This window comes from Gallus gallus, chromosome 2 (genome assembly GCF_016699485.2).
Source record: "Gallus gallus isolate bGalGal1 chromosome 2, bGalGal1.mat.broiler.GRCg7b, whole genome shotgun sequence".
Lineage (NCBI taxonomy): Eukaryota > Metazoa > Chordata > Aves > Galliformes > Phasianidae > Gallus > Gallus gallus.
In genome coordinates this window covers 139,658,672-139,681,339 of record NC_052533.1, presented here as the reverse complement: position 1 = coordinate 139,681,339, position 22,668 = coordinate 139,658,672, and the positions used below count along the sequence as shown (strand labels likewise).

The following is a 22,668-nucleotide window of genomic DNA, read 5'->3' as shown; positions in this document are numbered from 1 at the left end:
GGGCATGTCTCAATATAGTTACAGATGTAGACATGAGGAACAAAATAATAGGATATTTAGGAACATCTTTGTGTTCTTGCTGAGGTTTCTGTGTGCCTTGTGTTTTTGGAGATTCCACAGAGATGCTTTAATAATTCTACACTTGACAGCACTCAGCTGAAGGACAGAATGACCAGTAGTAGTGTCAGCTAAAGGACGTGACCTTGCCATGGGTTCCATAAATGGGAAACTGGTACATGTACTTGGTACATGCCAAAGGTGTAGGCAGGAACAACCCAGCAGTTTGAAGGAACCATCCCGCTCAAAGCCTGGCTATGTGCTTGAGACTGAGCTGAGCACATGGGGCTCTGGTTCCTGGCTCAGCCACAGACTGTGTGGGACTCATCTCTGAAGGAGAATAATCAGTGATCGTTTCAGGAGGGAATACATTCATTAACTCTTGTGGGGTGTTCAGACAATACCAGACCAGATGAGTGCCTGAATAATCAACAGGCAGCAAGTTGTGCTCTCTGCTCTGCTTGGGAGCTCCCACCATAGAGCAGAAAATCCACTATAGGGAGGATGTGGAGAGTTCAGAGGCAGCAGATTTTTCATGCAGAGAGAAATTGATTTTTAACACAGCTACCACAGGTTTAGTTGTTTCTGATTCATATGATGTCTCTCCATTCTATAGTTACATTCAGCAAGTTGCTGATGTTGAATTCAGCCCACCCTCAGTAGCTATTGAAAATGAATGGGGACAGTGACAAGAGGACTTTGATGTAACATTCAGATTATATTATTAATCTATTACCCATATAATTGGTACAGGATTGCAAACTTTGTGTGAAGTTAATCATTAAACAGCTACCAGCCTTACAAAGCAAGTGGGAAACATCCTCCTGTCATGAGTTTCTCACAGGCTTCAGAAGCATGTTGCAAGTAACTCAAAATCTTGGACTGTGGATGGCAACTTTATCATCAAACGTAAGAAAATGCCCTTGTCAGGATCAGGGAAAGCTCTCCAGAGGTCTGAAGTTGGGAAGCAGACATTCTGATTATCTGCTACCTCCACAAAATGAAAATTCTTCCCTGAGCCCAAGGAACAGCTGACGGATATTGTAGGAAGTGATAAAAAGGTCACTCATAAGTGAATCCAAGGAGATTTAAGTCATAACACCATTATCCTGAAGCTTTTAGACAAATAACAAAAGACAGGCAGGACTGGAAAGTCCTTCAGGCCAAATACTTATACCAATCTCTATGTTCTGAAGAAAATTCATCTTTAAATGAGGTTACAGAAAATTACCAAACAAGTACACTTAAACCCTCTGGTCATCTATAGCAACGTGTTGTAACATCATATAGTCGTGATATATTACAAAACTGTTGAGCTTTGGAATTATCATCTTTTGCAGCATGAATTTCTAAACCAGATTAAGGTTGTCTGGTGCAAATTTCTGTAGCCCTTTGCACAGTTCAGATATCATATCATGGTCATTTCATGACTGTAGGAGGATTCTATCACTGGACAGGGATAAGTAATGACATTCCATTCTAACAGCAATGACATCTCCTAAAACTAGATTCTCTTTTAATCAGCTGTTAAAGAATACTATCCAAGAAGATACTTGAATTTTAAAAGTTGATTTTCAGTACTTTTAGTACATATTCAAACACATGGATATCCCAAGATGAATGGAAGTGCGCTTCTACTTTGCCAGTATATTTAAAAGCTTGAGAGAATGACCTGAGGATTAGTAATCCTTTCAACCTGACATCAATTCACTGCAAAACACTGGAATGGCTAATTCCAAGCACTATTCATAAAGAATTAGAGAAAAGTAGTGTAATTCATGGCAATCAGGATGGAATTAAAGGAAATTGAATTTATTTCAAGAAAGCTGCCCCAATATTTTTGAGGGTTTTCATTTTCTTGAAATAAATCAATATTATCGATGTAATAAGTATGAACTTCAGTAGAGCTTTCAGCACCAAACAGCATTTTGATTAAGAAACTAGAGTTATCTAAAGACATCAGTGTAATTATCTAATAGATTACAAACCAAGCAATTGACAGTTCACATAAACTGTTAGATATGGACTCAAAGAGAGTATCAGTCAGGTCTTCAGGGCTCTAAGCTATTAGACACTGTGATCTGTGACTTGTAAGGAACACAGAATAATCACTGGCAAAGTGAGTGGAGTTTGAATGGGGGCACCCCTGAACCCCAACCAGCACAGGTGGTCTGCAACAATCTGCTCATAAAAAAGGAAGGTGGCAGTGCTCAAGGTGACATGAGACTGAAAGACAAGTTGTAGACATTGTGAAAAGAAATCCATCCTGATTCATCACTAGCTCCTGTGGTGTTTGCTGAGTGCTGCTTTCCCTGCCTTGAGCAGTCAGACCAGGCAGTGACCATGTAACTCATCTTGCCCTTAGCTTCCCAGATGGTAATTACAGCAATTCCTAAAATCCTGTTCAAGACTTCTTGTCATGACAGCTGTGCACGGATATCCAGAATAGAACGGACTAGTTAACAAAGAGATATATGCACAGCCTTGGTTAGTGCAATTCAATATCAATTTTTCTATTATTACAACTTTCGCTATTCAGCTCATACCCATAAGAATGCTAGTGTTTTGATGCTGTAGTTTCATGGAAGCACTGAAAATACAGCTATTGCATGAGGTCAAGATTAGGTCTTCATTCCTGTGGCTATATTAAAAAAGTCTGAGTTGACATGTCCAGAAAAATGCCCTCAGATTTCCTCCACTGACGGACATTAGACCACATGCTAATAGTGTTATCCAAATCACAGATTAAAGTGAAACCATAGAACATATGTTTCTCACATCCTGTTTGGATGATACCAACACAGACACAAACAAAACAACCTTTGACTAGATTTCGGCATAAAATAAAAGACATTTTCTTTAATCTCATAGTTTACTCAAGTTACATAGTTACTCAATGTCAGTTATGACATGGATTGAATAATTAAATTCTGTATTTTGGTCATGACATTGTCTTCAATGACCTTCTCAAAAGGTGATTTTGAAGATAATCTTTAAATTTATAGGAGATTTTCAACAGAATTTAGATAGAGCAATAAATTGCTTCCCTGTAGTTCAAGTTACCGGCTTAATTATTTCATTTGCAGGAAATAAGATTTTTTCTACCTGCACAGTTTTAAAACTTCTTGGGATATAAAAGCTGCCTGCACAGTCATCAGCTGTAAATTGCAGAATGAAGCAGTACCCTACAGCATTTCCAGATGAAGTAGTCTGTTTATACAGAAAGCACAAAAGCTATAATTACCCCATGATCACATTTGTATATCAAGGTCAGAATTCTGTGATTCATGCTATTGTTTGGACATAAAGGGAGTTGATTTTCAGCATGGTGGTGTACAACTACTATTACTGCCACATCAGTGCCTGTAGAAACAATATTAACTTTTGCTTGTTTTTTTCTAGTTAGGTTAACTCCAGTTCAAACATTCATGAATACTGGCTGGTTAATATTTCTCCTAAAATATTCATTAGGCATGCAAAATATATACTTATGTATATATTCCCCAGGTTGTTCTGACAGTGCATTCTATTATTAAAGTAAAATAAATCCTCCAAAGCAAAAAGAAAAGCAAAATTGGTCATTAAGTGATTTATGCATGAAATCACACAGAGTTTAAGCAATATCAAATGCAGGTAATTAAAGACTGCAAAAAAGACTCCTGATATTCTCTTCTCATCTGTAAAATACCTACCATAAAATTTTCTTCTTGCCCATTATCCATTATACTCAGTAATTTTTATATTCTACTCTGAGAATTCATTGCCTTTTCATGCTCTTTTACTGGTTCTATGGTCTTAAAAACATGGAGATTCAACTCATTATACTACTTAGTTATAAGCTAGGATTAGTCAAGCACTTAGATTTTACCAATTAATTCAATATGATTGTATATATTCATAATCAGGCACAAAAATAAGCACTTTCCTCATATGAGGACTAATAGACCATACTACTGTATTAATGCACCTCAGTTGACACACAGCTTTCAAGTGTCTTCAATGTCATCCTGTTCTTTGCTAGGTCTCTTTCTCTTAGCCCCAGCTAGTCTTTCTCTTTCAGGTGTAGGTGTCCCTAGACAAAAATGCTCCATATTCAGACTAAACACTCTCATAGATGCAAGGCCTGAGGAATCTGTCATCTGAATGCAATTCTAATAACTTGTCCAAGGTCACAGAGACAGTGATTTGAACCTGCTTGAGCTTCATCACTAGGCTAACTCTTCTCTCTGGAGAACCCACATACGTTCCCTTCTCATTGCTCTTTCTCATCAATCACTCCTGATATCTTCTATCAACTTGATTTCTTTGCAAATATTTTTTCTGGATTTTTCCATCTTTCTCTTTATTTGCTGATTAATTTAGCACTGATGTGCAGAAATGAATAGGAGAACTAGAAAAGGAATCTGATTTCTGAGCCACTGAGATCTAAGCACAAATGCTGACACTATAGAAGGGTGGGACACCATCCAGAGGGGCCTGAACACACTCAAAAAGTGGGCACACAAGAATCTAATGAGGTTTAACAAGGCCAAGTGCCTTGGGTAGAGGTAATTCTGGATATGTGTACAGACAGGGAGAAAAGCTCACTGAGATCGGCCCTGCAGAGAAGGACTTGAGGGTCCTGCCCTTGTGAGGCCCCATCTGGAGTACTGTATCCAAGTCTGGGTCCCCCAGTACAGGAAGGCAGTGGAGCTGTAGAGAGGGTCCAGAGGAGGGCCATGAAGATGATCAAAGGGGTGGAGCACCTCTCCTATGAAAAAAAGGTTGAAGGAGTTCGGCTTGTTCATCCTGGAGGCTCTGGAGAGACCTCAGTGCAGCCTTCCAGTACTTGAAGGGAGCTCACAGGCAGGAGCGGGGACAGTCTGACAGTGATAGAACAAGGGGGAATGGCGTTAAACCAAAAGAGCAAAGATTTAGGTTAGGTTTTAGGAAAAAATTTTTAATCAGAGGGTGGTGGGGCACTGGCTCAGGTTACCCAGAGAGATTTATGTATGCTCCATCTCTGGAGGGTCTGGGGGGATTCAAGGCCAGGCTGGGTGGAGCCCTAGGCAGCCTGAGATGGTCATTGGAATCCTGCCCATGGTAGAGGGTTAGAACTAGGTGATCTTTATAGTCCCTTTCAACCTAAGCCATTCTATGATACTATGATTCCATTAAATGCTGTAACATTGCCTATAACACATGGATAATTAAATAATTTTAACTAGCTTTTTAGAGCAGAATTAAGGAAATTCTGTGACTTTTTGGGATTTATGAAAAATTGATTAAATACAAATAAATTACCATAAATTCAAAACATAATATAATGTAAATCTAATGTAAATCACAATTACCTGTGTTCCTAGATCAGTGTTTTATTTAAAAAGCACTGAGCCATTCTATTTTTCCTTTTTAATCTAAAAATGTTTAGATTTGAATAGCATGAACTTGCAATCATGAAGGTGATTGTTTTGCCTAAGGAGATGGATAATATTATTAAAAAGAACAGATGTGCTGCTATGTTAAACAACAAACAGACATGTCAATGCGGGTTGAGCCAGATCCAAGGTTGCCAGTGGCTGTGATTTTGTTGTAAGATTGGGGGACTCTGTTATATGCAGGGGGAGGACTTTCCCAGATCGTGAAATACTCGGGTCTTCTTCTACTACCTTTTTTTCCTGCATATAACGTAATATTCAAGCATAATATTTTGAGCATAAGGTAAATAACATACTTTATATGTTTATAAGTTAGAAGATACCTTACATCCTTGCCTTCATTTCAAAGATCACACCTCCTCCTATAAACAACAGCTCAGTACGATAGAGTTATGGACAGAGCCATAAATGTTTCTTCTACCGTGCTGCCAAACTGGTGCCATATGTGGAGCCATTATGCATGTATGTAAAAATCCAAAATCTGTTTTGTTAAGGAGTTGCCTAGTCCTCCTAATTGGAAGACAGATTTTGACCACATTATTTGAAAGTATTTTAATGGCTCAGAAGCAGACGGGAAAAGAAAGACAGTAACATCCTATCAAAAAAAAAAAAAAAAAAAACCATGTATGTCACAATTTTTAATTGAATCCCATATGTTTTGGAGCCTAGGATTATCCTACGTTATTTTTAATGTTAAGGATTGGCAGACCTCCAGACCCACATGACAAATTTGGAAACGTAAAACAAACAGGACAAAACCCATAAACAAACTACAGCAGCCTCTAGGGAAACAGGTTGACAGCAGTAACAAGACAGCTCTCTCAGTGAGGATAACAAAAACTGATGGAAGAATTAAGTGGAGTCCTCAGATAGGAATGGTTAACTGGACACATGGGCTGTGCTCAGTACTCTCAGTGTCCCAGTCCTGTCTACCTCCTCCAGAGACTCTGCAGCATCTCTATCACTTTTCTTCCCCATCCGCCTTAAACTGGAAATAATATGGAACATAGTGGTGGGATGAAAGCTTGAAGAAAAGTTTTATGTTCTGGTACAACCATCTTCTGGAAGAAAAGGTTATCAGGAGTTCTCAACATGGATTCATCAAGGGGAAATCCTGCTTGACCAATCTAGTGGCCTTCTACAAAATCATAATGGCTGGGTAGATGAGGGAAGAGAAGTGGATGCTGCCTGGCGTGTTTTAGCAAAGCGTTTTACGCTGTCTCCCATAACATCCTCATAGGTAAGCTTAGAAAGTGTGGGATAGATGAGTGAACAGAGGTGGTCTGATAACTGACTGATTGGCAGAGCTCAGAGGGCTGTGATCAGCAGTGCAGAGTCTACTTGAAGGTTTGTAAATAGCAGTATTCCCCAGGGATCAGCAGTGGATCTGGTCTTGTTTAACATCTTCATCAGTGCACCCTCAGCAAGTTTACTGATGATGTGAAGTTGAAAGGAGTGACTGACACACCAGAAGGCTGTGCTGCCATTCAGCAAGATCTGGACAGGCTGGGGAGCTGGACAGAGAGGAATTAATGATGTTCAAGAAAGGCAAGTGCAGAGTCCGATACCTGGGTAGGAATAACTGCATGCATCAGTACAGACTGGGTGCTAGCTTACTAGAGAGGAGCTCTGCAGAGGGGGATCTGGGGTCCTGGTGCACAGCACTTTGATCAATGTTATCAAAGCACATAAATATTAAAGGGGTGGAAACCAAGTGGATGGGATCAGGCTCTTTTTGTTGGTGCCCAGAGACAGGACAAGGAGCAATGGGCACAAACTGGAATATAGGAAGTTTTGTATGAACATGAGGAAAAAATTCTTTACCGTGAGGGTGACAGAGCACTGTAACAGGCTGCCCAGATAGGCTGTGGATTCCTTATCTGGGCAGCCTTCTCTGGAGATATTCAAAACCCGCCTGGATGCTTTCCTGTGCAACCTATCGTAGGGAAACTGCTTTAGCACAGGGGTTGGGCTAGACTAGATGATCTCCAGAGGTCCCTTTCAACCCCCACAGTTCTGTGATCTCCCCTCTTCTACTCTTCCACATGCAGGATTCCTCCCTGTCAATCCACTTTTTCCACCCAAACTCTTTGTCCTTCAAATCATATCTCTATCTTCCAAAAAAAGAATCAGTCTGATGCATGCACCTGACATAGAAATTTTCAGCCTGAATGGTTAATATGAAGTTATAGCTGAAAACAGGGTCTTCCAGTGAGAAGTGTCAGAGGAGCTGGACAGGCTGCGCTCCCACTCAACACACAGATCAGCCAAGCGAGTACTTGCCACATTTAGTTACACAAAGTGAGTTTTCCTAGTCAGCTAAATGAAGCGCTCACATAGCAGTTTTTAGCAAGGTGTTATTCTCAGCGGATTCTTAATGGGTCTGTTTACTCTAATGAAACTCACAATATCAAATACAGTAATCAAATACTCCATGATAAATTGACATCCCCGAAGAATTAATTAACAAACATTTTTTTCAAGCTGTGAATAAGTGACCTTGTCAGTTCACAGCTCTGGACAATTTTATTTACTTGCACCATCTTTTCTCCTCATCTAGGTAGTTTTCTGGTCGTGACAGATGAGACATGAGATCTTCAGCTTCCAGGCTTTCAAGTTTTTCTTCAAGAGATTCATTATGGAATCGGTAAGAAAGAAGAAAGACCAACGTCTAAATAACAGGTTTAAAGTATAAAAAGCAGGAAAAAAAAATGTGAAAAGCCCCAAATGAGTTGATTTTATCAATTGCAGTATGTGCTGCTTTGGACATGACCACAGTGGCGCTTATCAGAAAACACCTAACCTATTGATCCTTCCGAGGATCAAAAAATTCAATCAGTCATTAAATACTTATGCCCATGCATGTATTGGAGCAAACGATAATACTTATGATGTATTTTGCTTTGCTTTGCTTTCATAAATTTCAAAGTTGGATAGGGAAGGCAGGGTATAAAAAGGAGACTTTGTAAGTCCTCTCAAGTCATCCAGATCTGGTAACTGATGTTGTTTTAACTTTGCAAACAACACATCTATGAGATCAGCCCAAAAACTCCGTGGCAAGTTTTGTGCGGGGGCTTGAAAGACAAGAAACTCTCCTCTTCTTGTGATGCAAAACACAGAATAGCACACAGTTGTCTAAATATGCTTTTGTTTATTCAGTCTCTGGATGGTGAGTGCTCTTGTTTTAAAGTTTTTGCTGTATTTTATTGAGCCACTAGAATGACATTTGGATTGCCTGACTTGAACTCCCTACAACAACATTTGCAGTACAGGCAATGGTTTGCTTTGTACCTGGTGCTCTGGATGGAGCCCTCCTGGCACAGGTCACTGCTCTCTACCCAGCAGTGTGAGTCTTTCATCTTCTCTTCTTCCCTAGGGAAAGGGATGACCATACTGCACTCCAGTCCAGCCAAGGGGGGTGAATCATTGCTGCTGATCTGAAAATTGAATAAATCTTCCTTTGGTGTGTTTGCTTTTTCACACAGTTATCCATATTTTTGCTTTTTAAGCTCATGATGCCTGAATAAGCAAGAGTCCAGATGTCAAACAATTATCTTTTGAAAAGTATGAAGCAATTAAGCTGGATATTTCCACTTGATTTTGAAACAAGATTTAAATTTTTATGTCCTAGTACTCCCAGATTTTCTTGGAGGAATAAAACAAAGCATCACCACCAACCAACAAATTAGTGGTAAAATCACTGAAATGAATGAAACCTTATTTCCTGAGGATTTGTCTTGACTGAAGTTCCTGAGAAGGTGCAAAACATCAGTGAAACATTTACAGAGTCTTCTTCCTACACTCATTCTCTTGATAAAGAGCAAAATGAGGGCAAAGCTTGTCTTTCCATGAGGGCAATAAACATCTTTTTCCTCTCATTTTTATCTTCCCACAAAAGTTGTGTAACTACAGAATTTTGACAGCTTTCCTGCTTTTCTGCTGAACTGTCTGGTACTGACAATGCATTAAAAAAATTTAAGGATGGATGGGCAGATAATCATCTTCTACTGTAGTCAATGGAAAACCAGCTAACTTAGGAAGTGGCAAGCTCATTTTCAGTGGCCTAAAATGGCTAAAAACAGAAGCAAATGACTAGCCAGAGAGAAGAGCTGATATGATGGAATTCTAGACTGATCTTCTGAAGCTCTTCATTTCATTTAGCATCATTTGAACGCAGACCTCATGGACTAGGTCCATATGGCAAGACCAATTTCCAAAAGCTTCCAGACTCTTTCACCTGTCCTGAGTTTTAAGAGAACCCCATCACTATGACAATCAAATGTCTGCTTTAAAACACAGATAGACCCTAATTTTAAAATGGAGGCATTTTTGCTTCATGCTTTGAGCTGTAAAGCATGTAAAGTTTTTAGAAAACTACAGAATTAATAATATTTATTCAACACTATAAGCCAGCCTTTGAACCTCAGCTCAGTAGATTCATTCCTGTGCACGTTTATAAGATTATCTTAGAAAAGTTCACGTAAAGGCATACCTGACTTCTGTACATCCAATTGGTGTGGCAGGGTCTTGGTCTCACTTCTTCCACTAGATACTGCTCAAGTGCTGACAAATTCATATAAGATAGATGGGAAAAAAACAACCAACCAACCAACCAAAATACTAAAAACAGGATCTCTGTCCTTTATATTTTCCTATCATGAACAACTAGCAGAAAGTCCTTTTATTTGCTTTCCAATCCTTTTTTTTTCTATCCAATAAAATGCTGATGAAATTGTTTGGCCTGAAAGCCCTTCTCATCCTTAAGCTGTTTTTTAAAACTCATACAATAAAATATACAGTAAAAACACTTTGCCCTGCTATAGCACTACTCAGCTGGTGATCCCAGTGTGCCTTCACCCAGAAAAATAAATGTAATTGTCTGCATTCCACAGATAGAGAAACAAAGAACATAGCAATAAAATACCATGTCACAGCTGTGAATGGCAGCTCAAGAACAAGATACCAGGTCTACAAAACCGTTATTTAGTTTTCAGACTGCTTCCCAGGTTCATTTTGGCCTGAACCGTCAGTTTCACTGCAGGCAAGATGCATATTGCCATGAGCATATATCTAGCAGCTTAGCTGGATGTAGCTTAGAACCAGAAATGTGCCTCAAGAATGACAAAGCTGTGTCATTTGCAGAGGGAAAGAGAAAATATTGAAATGTTTGCAGTGCGGGTTGAGGCTTTATTTCGTTCTCTTTTTGTTTTGGAGAGCCTGCTATGCCAGCTGCCCTGCAACATGTTCATTTTTGCAGTATCAGTTACTGAACTTAGTCATTGCCATTTTCTGTATTAGAAACAAAAAAATGTATTCAGCTACTACTGATTCCTGCTTTATAAGGACTCTCATTTCTCTAGGTTTAATCACAGAGTACTCCTTCATGCTACTTTGGGCTTGTCTTACTATTTGCAGCCCTTGCTCTCATGCCAACCAAAATTTAACTCCTCTGGTTTCCTGCAAATATTTCTGCCATGCTCCTCCCAGTGGTCTTGCAAGCACTCAGACTGGATAACCATGGATAACCAGGAGAACCACACACAGCATCAGTGGGCGACACTGGGCCATCAGCTCCGTGGGGACAGCAGCAAGCAACAGGCTCATGCTTGCATCACAGGCAAGGGTTAGATTTTCCAGAGGTTCCTATGATGTTCTCAAGAGTTTGATCTCTCTCAGTGCTCCAAAATATGGTCCTTACAGAAGAATATACTGCTATTTTTTTATATATATATATTAAGATCTCTTAAATGAGCACCTCTAACAACAAAAGACCCTGCCTAAAATAAAAGTACCAAATTTATCACGTCTGCAACAAAAAGTGAGCATGTCCTCTGTCACCAGCCTGCTGTCCCTTGCTGCAGGCTGATGTTTTGCTGTTTTTCTTGTTGGAGGATGCAGAGGTTCCAGGGCCACTCTTGCTGTTGTTACTGTGAGCCAGGAATGCCATTATGTGTTTGTCCGCACGGCTCTTGATCTTGCATGACAAAATCAAAACAACAAAGGCAAAACTGAATCAGCAATTTAGTTGGCTTAATCTTGTGTAACTCAATGCTCTGCTCTGTTTTCAGTGTTGTTTTCAGCTGGCCTTTGAGATAACTGTTTGGGCTTACTCATCACTCAGCTAAGCTCCTTGCACATAACATTCAAAATATTCATTTCTGTGCTTCTAATATTTTGGTTTCTCATTTGGTACATACAGTGTTAAAAATGCAAATGTTACCAACATGTCATTTATAATGAGAACACAATGGATTCTCTTATTGTTATCATATTAATATTAAAAGAATGCAAAAAGAACCCTTTGTTTAAGCCACTGCTGCTAGTGCTAAAAGGGTATTAAATGAATACTGTAGTTTCTAAGACAGTTGCTTATGTTTTCTTAACTAATTTCAAATACCAGATGAAGAAAAATGCTTTGAAATGCCAGTATGAAAATTGAAATCAGCTGATTCTTTTATTCAAAACAGTCACAGCAGTAACAGAAATGATGCAGCTCGTCTATTTCACGAGCCTTACTGCTAGATCCTGTAGCTTAAAAACACAGAATTGCAACCAGTATGTTTGCTGGATACGGATATTGGTTTTCTTCATGCAGAAAAATTATTTAGATATGAATGGCTTTCCTTGCCTGGAAATTTACCTGACTGTTCTGTCCAAATAACATAATCATTTTAAAAATTTGTTTGCAAATGTCAAATCCAACTGCATTCTTTCTCAAGTAAAACAGTTTTGCAGCTTACCATACAAGTTCCCTTCAGCAAATTAGCACCAGTCACAATGTGTGATGTAGGCTTTGCTGTTTAAAATAGACTTCGCCTTTTCCTGTGAGTACATCATGCATTTATGTGATATTAAAAGCTCAAACATGCTGCAGGTTAGAATATGTAGCTGTTACATTCCGTACAAGGTTCAGTGAGCTGCTGGGACCGTCCTCTGAGGGTGAAGGTCCTCCTGGCTGAATGTTTCCAGCTGCAGCATGAAGGAGTGGTACTCCGCATCCTTACATAAATTGGGTGGTTCTGTTAAATATAACAAAGCCATGGGAGTTCCATTAACAAAAAAGGTTTCCTGACTTTCAGCACAAGAGCTATTTCAAAATGAGCAGCCAAACTCACTCTGCTGAGATTTTTGTTAATTTGAAGCTCGTTTTATCTTCTAAACTCATCACTCATCTCAAAGGAGAAGAGTTGAATAGGAAATATTTGTGCACTTTCTACTACTTATTGCTATAAACCTAAATGACCATTTCTCATTAATTTTGTCAAAAATCATCTGAAAATCAACTTAAAGAAATCTAACAACAGCAACTGGCATGTACATGTTTTCCCAGGGAAGCTCAATTCAAAAGAACAGATGTATTCTTTTGGGGGATCAAACTCCATGGCTGCCTTGTGCCCTATGGAGCTCCCATACAGTAGGCTGGGGTAACAAAGTGGATGGGAAATGATGCTGAGTGCTGCGTTTAGCTGAAATGCATGAATATAACATCAAACTACCATTTTGTTCAGAATATCAGTGTAGTACAGTAGTATAGCCTAAGGATATTTTCCTGATGGTTCTTAGCTCTCTACTACTTCTGTTGCTATTCTGATCATCTCCATGTTAGTGAAGATGATGAAGAGCATAACAACTAGGTAGTTAAGTAAGACATATGACAGGCTGAGAGAGCTGGAGCTGTTCAGCCTGGAGAAGAGAAGGCTCTGGGGAGACCCGAGAGCAGCCTTTCAGTGTCTAAAGGGGAGCTATAAGAAAGAAAGAAAGGAACAGACTCTTTAGAAGGGTCTGTTGTGATAGGATGAGGAGAAATAGTTTCAGACTAAAAGAGGAGTGATTTACACTGGATATAAGGAAAAAGATTTTTACTATAAGTGTGGTGAGGTACTGGAACAGGTTGCTCAGAGATGTAGTGAATGCCCCATCCCTAGAGACATTCAAGGACAGGCTGGGCAGGGCTCTGAGCAACTGACTCTAGCTGTAGGTGTCCCTGTTCAGTACAGGGGAGTTGGATTAGATGGCCTCTAAGGGTCCCTTCCAGCTCAGGCAATTCTTTGATTCTACGATTCTGTGACATATACATTGTGATGATTTGCTCATTAAACATTAATGTCTGATCTACACTAGTTTTCTCCACAGTAATAGCCAAGATGGGAGACTCAGAAATAAAGAAATGAGTGTCTTTGAGGAAAAAAAAAGAAAAAAAAAAATTGACATGAGGTCCTGGAATGGTGATGTCCATATTGACGAGGGAGAGACATCCATGGAGCAGCTATGTGTGCAGGAATTTCCTTCCCACCTCACAGCTCACTCCCCTGCCCCATGGCAGTCTGCATGCTGTGCAGGTAGCAAATTGCCTGAGCATGTCTGGCACCATTTTGGTGCCTGGCCAGGGTCATGCTGGGTTCCCAAAACCAAGAGGCAGTCACACCTGAGGTGTGCATGAGCCTGTGCGGCTGCAGCAGTGTCTGAGGCCTTGGGGCCTGGGGCTGCTCTGTGTGAACACCTCCTCCTGGTGAGGAGGGCCTGATGTAGTACAGAAGGGCCACAGTCTCCCCTGTCTGTCTCCTGATCTCCAGTGGACAAATAATTCTTCCATTCAGCCCCACACCGCTGTGGGGTTTGAGCTGTTTGTGGGGCTGAAGCCATAAGGAGATGTGTGAGCTGCTCACCCCTGGCCCAGATGGGTGGTGGTTGAAAGTTCACAGTGATGACAAGTCATCATCACCTGATGACTAGCGTTTGGCTCATGTGAATGAACTGTCGATCTCAATCTAAATATAAGATGACTGGAGTACTATAAAATGAAAAATGCCGTGGTTGCTACTCAGCTGATTGCAAAACACCTGTGTTAGTAATTTCTGCAGTTGTTGCTATGCTGGCCAGCCTCTCCCTGAGCACGGTATCACAAATGCTGCAGAAATACTACCAACTTGCTGAGGTGCAATAGCTGTAATTAACTCTCCTGTTGGCAAACACAGTAAGGAAGGCAAAGGGAATCAAATGGGTTTGTAGACTGAATCACTGGGTGGGATAGAAAATCAGAGCAGCTTCCTTAACTGCGATGCACTGTCAGTCAACAGTCGTGTTTCCAGGGCTGCTTGCACCCTGCTTCCCCATTCCAGCCCATCTGAGGATGGACATAGCAATGCCTTTCCCTCTCCAACTGGGAGAGAAGCACAAGGAGAGGCAGCACAGCCTCCCCCAGACCAGGCACAAGCATCCCGAGAGCAGACGCTGTGAAAGAGAACTTTCACATCCTGCTGATTATTCTATGCTATTCATGATGCTAAACAGTGATTTCAGTTAGTGACAATTTACAGAGAGGTGCATCTTACATGTTTAGAAGTGAATCTCAAATGCTCGAAACAGGAAACGTGGTTAAATCTGAAATCTGCTATGCTAGCTGAAGCAGTTATATAATTTGACTAGTTAAAATGCAAGCACATTTTCATAAGCAAGTAGTATCTTTCTTATTATTATTATCATGATATTAATTAGCTAATCCCTCTCCATTGAGTTTAAATGGAGATACCGTAAGCCTAAAGAGGTCATGCCCATAGGGTTATTTTCTGTATGAGCACTTGCACAGGGAAAGATCAAATGCTGCTTCAAAGCAGCAGAACTGAGTACCAAGTTCTCTTTAATAAAATGAACAATTTAAGAACTGTCAAAAAAAATCAGACTAACATGCAATTATGATCGGTAGCATCTGATCTTCCTTTTTCATCTCTCAGCCCTGTTCTGTTGTCTTTATTTCCTGCATTCATTCTACTTTTTATATACCTGGTATTACGTTTTAGAAGACCTTTCTGCCTAATGAGGAAATGAATGCTTAGTGGTTGTTGCTCAGACATGCCTCCACTTTGCCATTCTTGGCCACTCCAGTTTCCCCACCTGTCTTTTTCCCTCCTATGTTGAGAATGTTCTTTGAATCTGCAGTTCAAGTTTTCTCTAAATAGTATGAAAGAACCTATCCTCACTGCAATCTGTCCACACTCTTCATGTCAGCAACCATTTTCATCTCCTTGCTCTCTCTTCCTCCTCCACCACACTTAAGAACACGATCATCAATTGATTTTCTTCCTACCTCCTCCATTTGCTCTCTCAATCTTCTTTTTTCCTCTCGCTCCATTTTTTCAGCGCAACTCCTACACACATCTTTTCTCAGCAACCTCCTCCTCCTGCCCACCCTACCTCAAGTCTCCCAGTGTGCAGTACTGGCCAGCCCTGAAATCTGGCTCCTACGAGGCAGGTTGCATCCCTATTGCTAATCCTACCCCTATTCCTGTCCCTATTCCTATCCTTGTCCCCATTTCTATCTCCATCTCCATCCCTATCTCCATCCTCATATTCATCCTCATCCTTACCCCTATCCCCATCCCTACCCCCTTCCTCATCCCTAGCCCCATCCCCATCCCTATCCCCATCCTCATCCATATCCCTATAACTAATTCCATTCCTATTTCTACCCATCATCCCAATCCCCATCCCAATCCCTGTCTCTACCCCCAACCCCACCAACCCCACCCCCATCCCAATCCCTATCCCTCTCCGTCTCCCAATCCCTATCCCTATCCCAGTCCCAATCCCAATCCCAATCCCAATCCCAATCCCAATCCCTATCCCTATCCGTATTCATATCCACCCCTACCCAGCAATGTGCAGGCAGCACCACATCTTGGAAGCACCGGTCATGTTTTTGCAGACAGGGCTGCATGCAAATCCTGCTAAGGAAATCATTTGCATGGGTATACACAAAGCAGGTCTCTCCTTTTAATGCTTCCTCAGGCACTGCAACTTTTTATTGGTATATTAAACTATTTCTGAGAGTTCTGTTGGAACGACACGTGCAGGGTGCTGAAGTACAGGAGTAGGTGCTGAGCATTGAGCTGAACACATCCATATCACATTGTCCATTTTCAGCTGTTCAGATGTCAGAGTCATGAAATTCTGGGCTTTTGTGGAGAGAATCCCTAAGACAAAGAGAAGGAAAACCCATGGTAAGGTTCAGTAAATCAGGCTGAACTGGCAGATGACCATAATGACTTGAGCCTCCCGAGACCCGGCCTTCTCTAACAAGGCACATATGGGCCCCCACAATCAAGCATTATAGCTGTCTGTCTGTCCTCAGAGCTACACGATGCAGCGATGAATGAAGGGTACTTCCAGTCATGAATTAATGCTGCCTTTGAAGGACGTGGCATTGGGCGGAATGGGATGATCTTCAGGTTCCCTTCCAGCCCATTCAATGAGCAGCACCCAGGGAACACCCCGGGGCGGATGGGGGCTGTGTGGTCCCCATGCTGCCCATGGAGTGGGAAAGCAGCGTGGTGAGGGAGGTGCTGGTTGGTGCTGAGGCAGGGCAGGAGTTCTGAGTGTTACCTGTGTGTGGGGAGGGCGAGAACAGCTGCTGGCACGGATGGCTTTGATCCGTAATGCGGCTGCTGTACGGTACGTGATATCCTCACGCTTTGTATCACACAGTGCTCGGCGGACGAGGGCTTGCGAGTGCCAAAAGGCTGCAAAACCCCACAGCCTGGGGCGTCGGATGTCGCCCGCCGTGACGACAGCCACCTGCTTATTTACTTATTTAACCACCGCTGGTTACCTCTTTGATATTTCTTTCTTTATAGTTGCAAACCCGCCACTCGCCGACCTGGTGCGCTTCCACCAAAGTGCCCCCCTTGCGCTGCGGTGCTTTGTTTTGTTTTGTTGTGTTTTTTTTTTTTTTTTTAACGTAAATTTGATTTCAGTTCTAATTCGAATTCGTGGCTAATTCTGACCGTAATGGCCGTGGCGATTCCCCAGCAGGCCTCGCCCCACAGCCCCGTTCCCGCGCTGCCGCCCGTTCCCGCGCTGCCGCCCCCTCCCGGCGCTCGGCACCCCCCGCGGGACAGGGGAGGGGGCGCGAGGCCGGGGAGGGGGCGGCACCGCCGGGGAGCGAGGAGAGGGAGAGGCGGCGGCCGCGCATGCGCACGGCACTTCCTCGTTGGCCCACGTAACAGCTGCGGGCGGGTGCCGGGCAGCGCGTGTCGCTCCGCGGTGACTGTCAGCGGCGGCGGCGCAGCCCCCGCCAGCCCCGGCCTCCCCCGGCCCCTTCCCCTCCTATCCCCGCGGCCGGGGGGCGCAGCCGGAGCCCGCCCAAGTGCGTGCTGAACTCGGTGGGATCGGGGACGGCTGGAGGGGATACGGCGGCGGCGGGTGGGGGCTCCTCCCCGCCCTCCCTCCCTCCCTCCCTCCGTGAGCTCGCGGCGGGGCCGGGCTGAGCTGCTCGGAGGCGGCTCCGTCCCCGCAGCCGTCGGGGGCCGAGGGAGCGCTCCCCAGCGACGGGGCGAGAGGCGGCCGCGCCCCCTCCACCTCCCGCCCCGGCGCTCGGATGCTGCGGGGCTGCGCTGCGCTGCCTGCTAACGTCTGCCCTCTGCTTCTTTTTTTTCCCCCCAAACCTCTCGGCTTCCTCCGCTCTGGGCTCTCCCCCGGGCCAGGATCATGCCGGACCAGATCACCGTCTCGGAGTTCATCGCCGAGACCACGGAGGATTACAACTCGCCCACCACCTCCAGCTTCACCACTCGGCTGCAGAACTGCAGGAACACGGTCACGCTGCTGGAAGAGGTACGGTCGGCCCTGTTCGTTCCCTTTTCTTTACGTTAGCTTTGAGAAGGAGCATCGGGGAGCCCACAGCCCGGAGCTGGAGGCATCGGCACGCGTGTAATTTGTGGTGTTTTAATTGTGGGACTTTAAGCGTGTTGGAGAAAGCTCTCCTGCCGTGAAGGTTGTTGGTGCCTGGAGCTGGGACCGACATCGCGCTTCTGAGTGAGTCTGGTGGTTGTCGTGGTAGGAAAAACTGTGGATGTTGGGGTTTGAGAGGGAGGATGGAAGCTGTATTGTGTCTGGGAGCAGTAGCAGAGGTTTCCCCGCTCGTTTGATCAGGGCAGTGCTGAGTTCCGGCTGCTGGAAGCTGCTGGGGAACTTCGCTTCTGAATTGAGGTGAGGACAGAGGGACAGGTTTGCACTGAGGAAAATAACATCCAGATAGAATAGGTGTTGAAAGGAGGGCAAAGTAATGCATAATATTGCAAAAAAATAATGCCCTGGAAGTAGTCACATTGTCTCATTGTCTCAACCTTGAAGCCTCAGTGCTGTGTTTTTCTTAGGGCTTGTTTTCACCGTCACTTAAATGTTCATCCTGTTTCGCATCAAGAAGCAAACGTGTGAAAAGGGATGAAGTTACAGAGCTGGATTCAATAGGGTACCACTCATTGCATCCTACTTGAGGTTTCAGTGTAATTTCTTATGGACGAGATCAGCAGTTATAAGGAAATGCCTTCCCAAAGGCTTTTAAAAAAGGGAAGTGTAGCTCTTTTCTTACCCTGCGCTTGGTTGGAGGTGCATCATGGCATTTACGGGCAGATTTATTTGCTGTTTCGCAGATGACCATTTGTTGTGGACTTGGATTGTGCTCTTAGTTTCACGAGTACCTGTCGGTACTTGAGGAGCCAGTGCTTACGTCAGAGATGGATTTCAGAGATTCTTCTTAGTTTTGCTGAACTGTTGGTGTGAGCAAAGCGTTTGGTATGCAAGCCATGGCCTTCTAATGGATTGGAGTAGGGCAAATCTGATTTCATAGAGCTAACATGACTTAGCGTTGACTTAGTAGAGAAGACGTCCACGTTCAAAATATTTGCAGCACTGTTTATTTTTTCTTGTTTTTACCAAAGCTGATGAGGTAGTGGAATGATTGTGAGATTACCTTTAAAATTAGGTACTTCAATTATGTAACTTTGAATAACTTCTGCAACTCTTCCATAATGCTAGCTGCTTTTTTTTGTTCGTTTTTTTTCTCTGTAACTAAGCCATGGTTGCTTGTAGGTTCGTAAGGAATCAACCTGTTTTGGTTTGTGTTTGGCAGTATTGCTGCCCCCTGGTCTCAGCTATGTGCAGTAGGTGCAGCCACTGCATGTTTATTAGGAGAAATGACAGCATTCGTAGAGTTAAATAACAATATGCATTATCCCATCACTGGTGATATCCAGGGTAAGGATGCAGCTTTTGTGATTTGGCATGTATGCTCAGAGTGCACAAATGTGGTAATGCCCTTCCAAATAAAACCAAATTGGAGTGGCTTAATTCTAGAAGATAAGCGTACAGTTTCCTGCACCATTTTTGTAGATTGTGCTTGTTTTCTAAGTTTAATGTCCAATTTGACAGTAATAAATTCGAGTAATAGAGAATGTGTTCTTATAGTGCTTGTATTGCTATTTCTTTAATTTCTTTTCTGTAACTGTTCTGTGTGCTCCACTTACATTGATTCTGGACTTTTTTTTTTTTTGATCTGTCAATGCAGGAAAGCTTTGCTTGATGGGAAGTGATATAGATACACTGCAAAAGATCTGCAGCTCTCCCAGTTTGATCTTTATTAATTTGCATGAAGAAATGCAAATAGAACGTGGCAAACAGTGTGCTCCCTCACAGTCTTCGCGTCCTTACTGTAGCTGTAGCTTTCATGCACAGCTCTCCTGCTCCAACATTAAAGCTCTCTTGGTTTCTGTACATCTGCTTACCCAAAGCTGTGATTCATACGAAGCAGTGGATGGAAATTGAATGGTTGAAGTGGCTGTTATGTGGTTCTTATTGCAGCTGCTATTATCCCTGCATCGTGGATGACTGAAGAGCTCTGGAAACAGCTCCTGAGCTTCAATTCTGACCCCTTTGTATTAACGCAAATGGGATGATCCCATCCTTGCAGGTTTTTGATTTTTACACTAATGTTGCGTGTGGCTTGGAGCTCTCAGTGGGCTCTGCAGATGGTGTCAAACTGTGCTGTTAGGGATCTGCAGCCCGAACCATCTTAGCTTGTTATTTTACAGCAAACTTAGCTGATAAGAAGCTGCGCTTACCTCAGTGACTGTGAAGTGGTTCGTGGATAAACTAAGTATTTTCTATATTATGAAGTAAATCTCTTTTCTGAACAGAATCAGTAGGGAAATGAAACAAATTATCAAAAGTTAGATCTGCTTCATTGCTTCTCAGTCTGATGCAATTCCTGCTGTAGCTCAGGGTAGTGGTTAGATCAGAGTTGCCTTTTCAAAAAGAATATGGCAAAGAAGAAATTGCTGTGTGTGTGTGTGTGTCTGTATCTAGTTCCATGAAGGCATTACAGAACTGTGAATTTACTGTTCCTTAATCACAATTAAAAAGTTTTATGAAATAATAGAAGAGATTATGGAATCACTTGCTTTTTTTTTTTTCCCCACTTTATTTTCTTCCTATAAAAGTGCAGTTTATTCAGCTAAGTGGATTAATACAAATCCTCCCTCAGTCATGACTCCTCAGGTCTGATTATTTTGAGAGAAGACTTTGGATGCACATAGATGCAACTGGATTTGGGTAAAATATCAGTGCAAGTATTTTTTTTACTGATTAAGATGACTTCACTTTTGTAAGTTGTTGATGGAAGGCTGATAAAATGCAAAGGCACAGCTCAAAAAATCAGAAGTTCAGGAAAGATTTGGTGAAGGGACTCGTGACTTATTTTTAATTAGTAAAGCTAAACTTTATTTGAGTCTGAAATATTATCAGAAGAGAAAAGAAGTTATATCTCAGTAAGCAGCAGTTTATTGACTTTGTTCATGCTATTTAAACATGTGAAAGCTTGCAGGTTAAACAGCTCATGCTCTGAAGAGGCAGAACTCGTGCTTTTTGTCATCTAGTTGTACCAAAACAACAAAAAGACCTGTAGGTAGGCTTAGGAGCCTACCACTTGAGAGGTTACCAAAGAACTGCAAGAAGTATTTTAATCATAACTTCTTTGTTTTGAGTGTGTTATCTAATGACTATCAGTAAACACAGATTCTTAAGTTCATGCTTTCTAAAGCCAAAATAAGAAGTTTTTCAAACTCCAAGGGGAGGGAACAAAACCATACATTGTGGTCTAGTTCAGGAGAATTTGTTATCTGTACTCCTTTCTATGTTGTTTTCTGTGGTATTACAGCCATGCAGTGAAGGCATTTTTTTAACTTCCTATTTCTGTGTAAAACTGGGAGAAGTTATGCTAATGCCACTCACGTGGGGAGGTGATTAATACATGTGGAGATGGGTCATTGATGACTTAAGGTTTCAACAATTTGTTTTTGAAGGTCGTGCAGACAGATCACTGATACAGTATCTGAAGAAGAAAGCTGAGGACGTGTTTTAAGAAACACGCTTTTGTAGTTACAGTATCTCCCTGCTCTGTTACTTAAATAGATTTTTGGAGAGTTGATTTTAATCCCTGAATTGACGCTACTGTGGTAACTAGTTTAAATTTTTAGATAATGATGATTTCTGTTCAGAGAATATGTGCTGTGCATGTGGGATCTCCACAGGACACTCCTGATTACCACCCTGTTGTGTCCTTTCAGTTGCAGATGGGACGCCTTCACTCTGAAGGGGCAGGTAACTCAGTTATTGTGACCAGGAAGTTCTAAGGCAGATGCTTGGTAGGATTGTCTTGACATAGAAGTTAAGCTTAAATTCCCTTTTAGGCATCCTGGCTCGATAAGAAGTGGCAGTGCCTGAATCACTTGGAAGCTGATGATCAAGAAACAGCCACAGCTGTTTCTGATGCCCATTTTACTGTTAAGCTCCTGTACTACTTGAGCATTTTCAATTATTAATGTTATTTATTTTTTCTCTTCATTGAGAAGTTGCAAACTCAAAACGTGCTTTCTGACAATTAGATCTTGTCAAATGCTTTTTAAATAAACGTTTACTGATGAGTGGGGTACAAGATACGGCTGCAGATATATTAAAAATAATAATAATCCTGCAATGACTGTTGTTCATTTTGTTATTCACTGTGCTGATCTGCCAGAGTTGAAAGGTGTGTTGGTGGTAGACTGGTCCTGTAACAGATACATGTGTGTTGCATCAGTGAGATAACTGCGTTGGCTGAGCAGGAACCAAACACTCAATTCTATTGCTTGCAATGCAAGTTTGGTAGAATCTAACATAACTTGAAGAGAGAAGACTTTTTCAAGTGTTCTTCTTGATCATGTCATGGGTGGTTCTGTAAGATTACAGTTGGGGAAGTGTTGTTGTTTGTGTGTAGGGTTGTTGGTTTTTCTGTGTGGTTGTTTTCAGTGTAGCAACCATTTTTCATAGTTACTCATTAGAAACTTTCCCTTAGTTGCTGTAGTGAGATTTACTTATTCTACTG

The 22,668-nt window shown here is 42.1% G+C and overlaps 1 protein-coding gene and 1 long non-coding RNA gene across 13 annotated transcripts in view; one reads left to right on the top strand and one right to left on the bottom strand.

The window, feature by feature from the left end:
• Positions 1-22,668, top strand: part of ASAP1 (ArfGAP with SH3 domain, ankyrin repeat and PH domain 1) — a 165,922-nt gene that overhangs the window by 42,142 nt on the left and 101,112 nt on the right. For 8 of the 12 annotated variants that reach the window (XM_046929216.1, XM_025148178.3, XM_425945.8 and 5 more), the window contains exons 2-3: positions 8,035-8,121; positions 17,954-18,083. In XM_046929216.1, coding sequence (XP_046785172.1) covers positions 8,063-8,121; positions 17,954-18,083 — 189 coding nt within the window. In that variant the 5' untranslated portion in view covers positions 8,035-8,062. Of the gene's footprint in view, positions 1-8,034; positions 8,122-16,836; positions 16,923-17,474; positions 17,673-17,953; positions 18,084-22,668 lie in introns of those variants that run through there. The other 4 variants (XM_046929220.1, XM_040690888.2, XM_040690897.2 and 1 more) reach the window with 4 other exon arrangements.
• Positions 16,243-17,539, bottom strand: LOC107052789. The gene is made up of 2 exons (XR_001465518.4): positions 16,854-17,539; positions 16,243-16,444 (listed from the first exon to the last, which is right to left on the bottom strand). It is a non-coding gene; the product is annotated as an uncharacterized LOC107052789 (long non-coding RNA).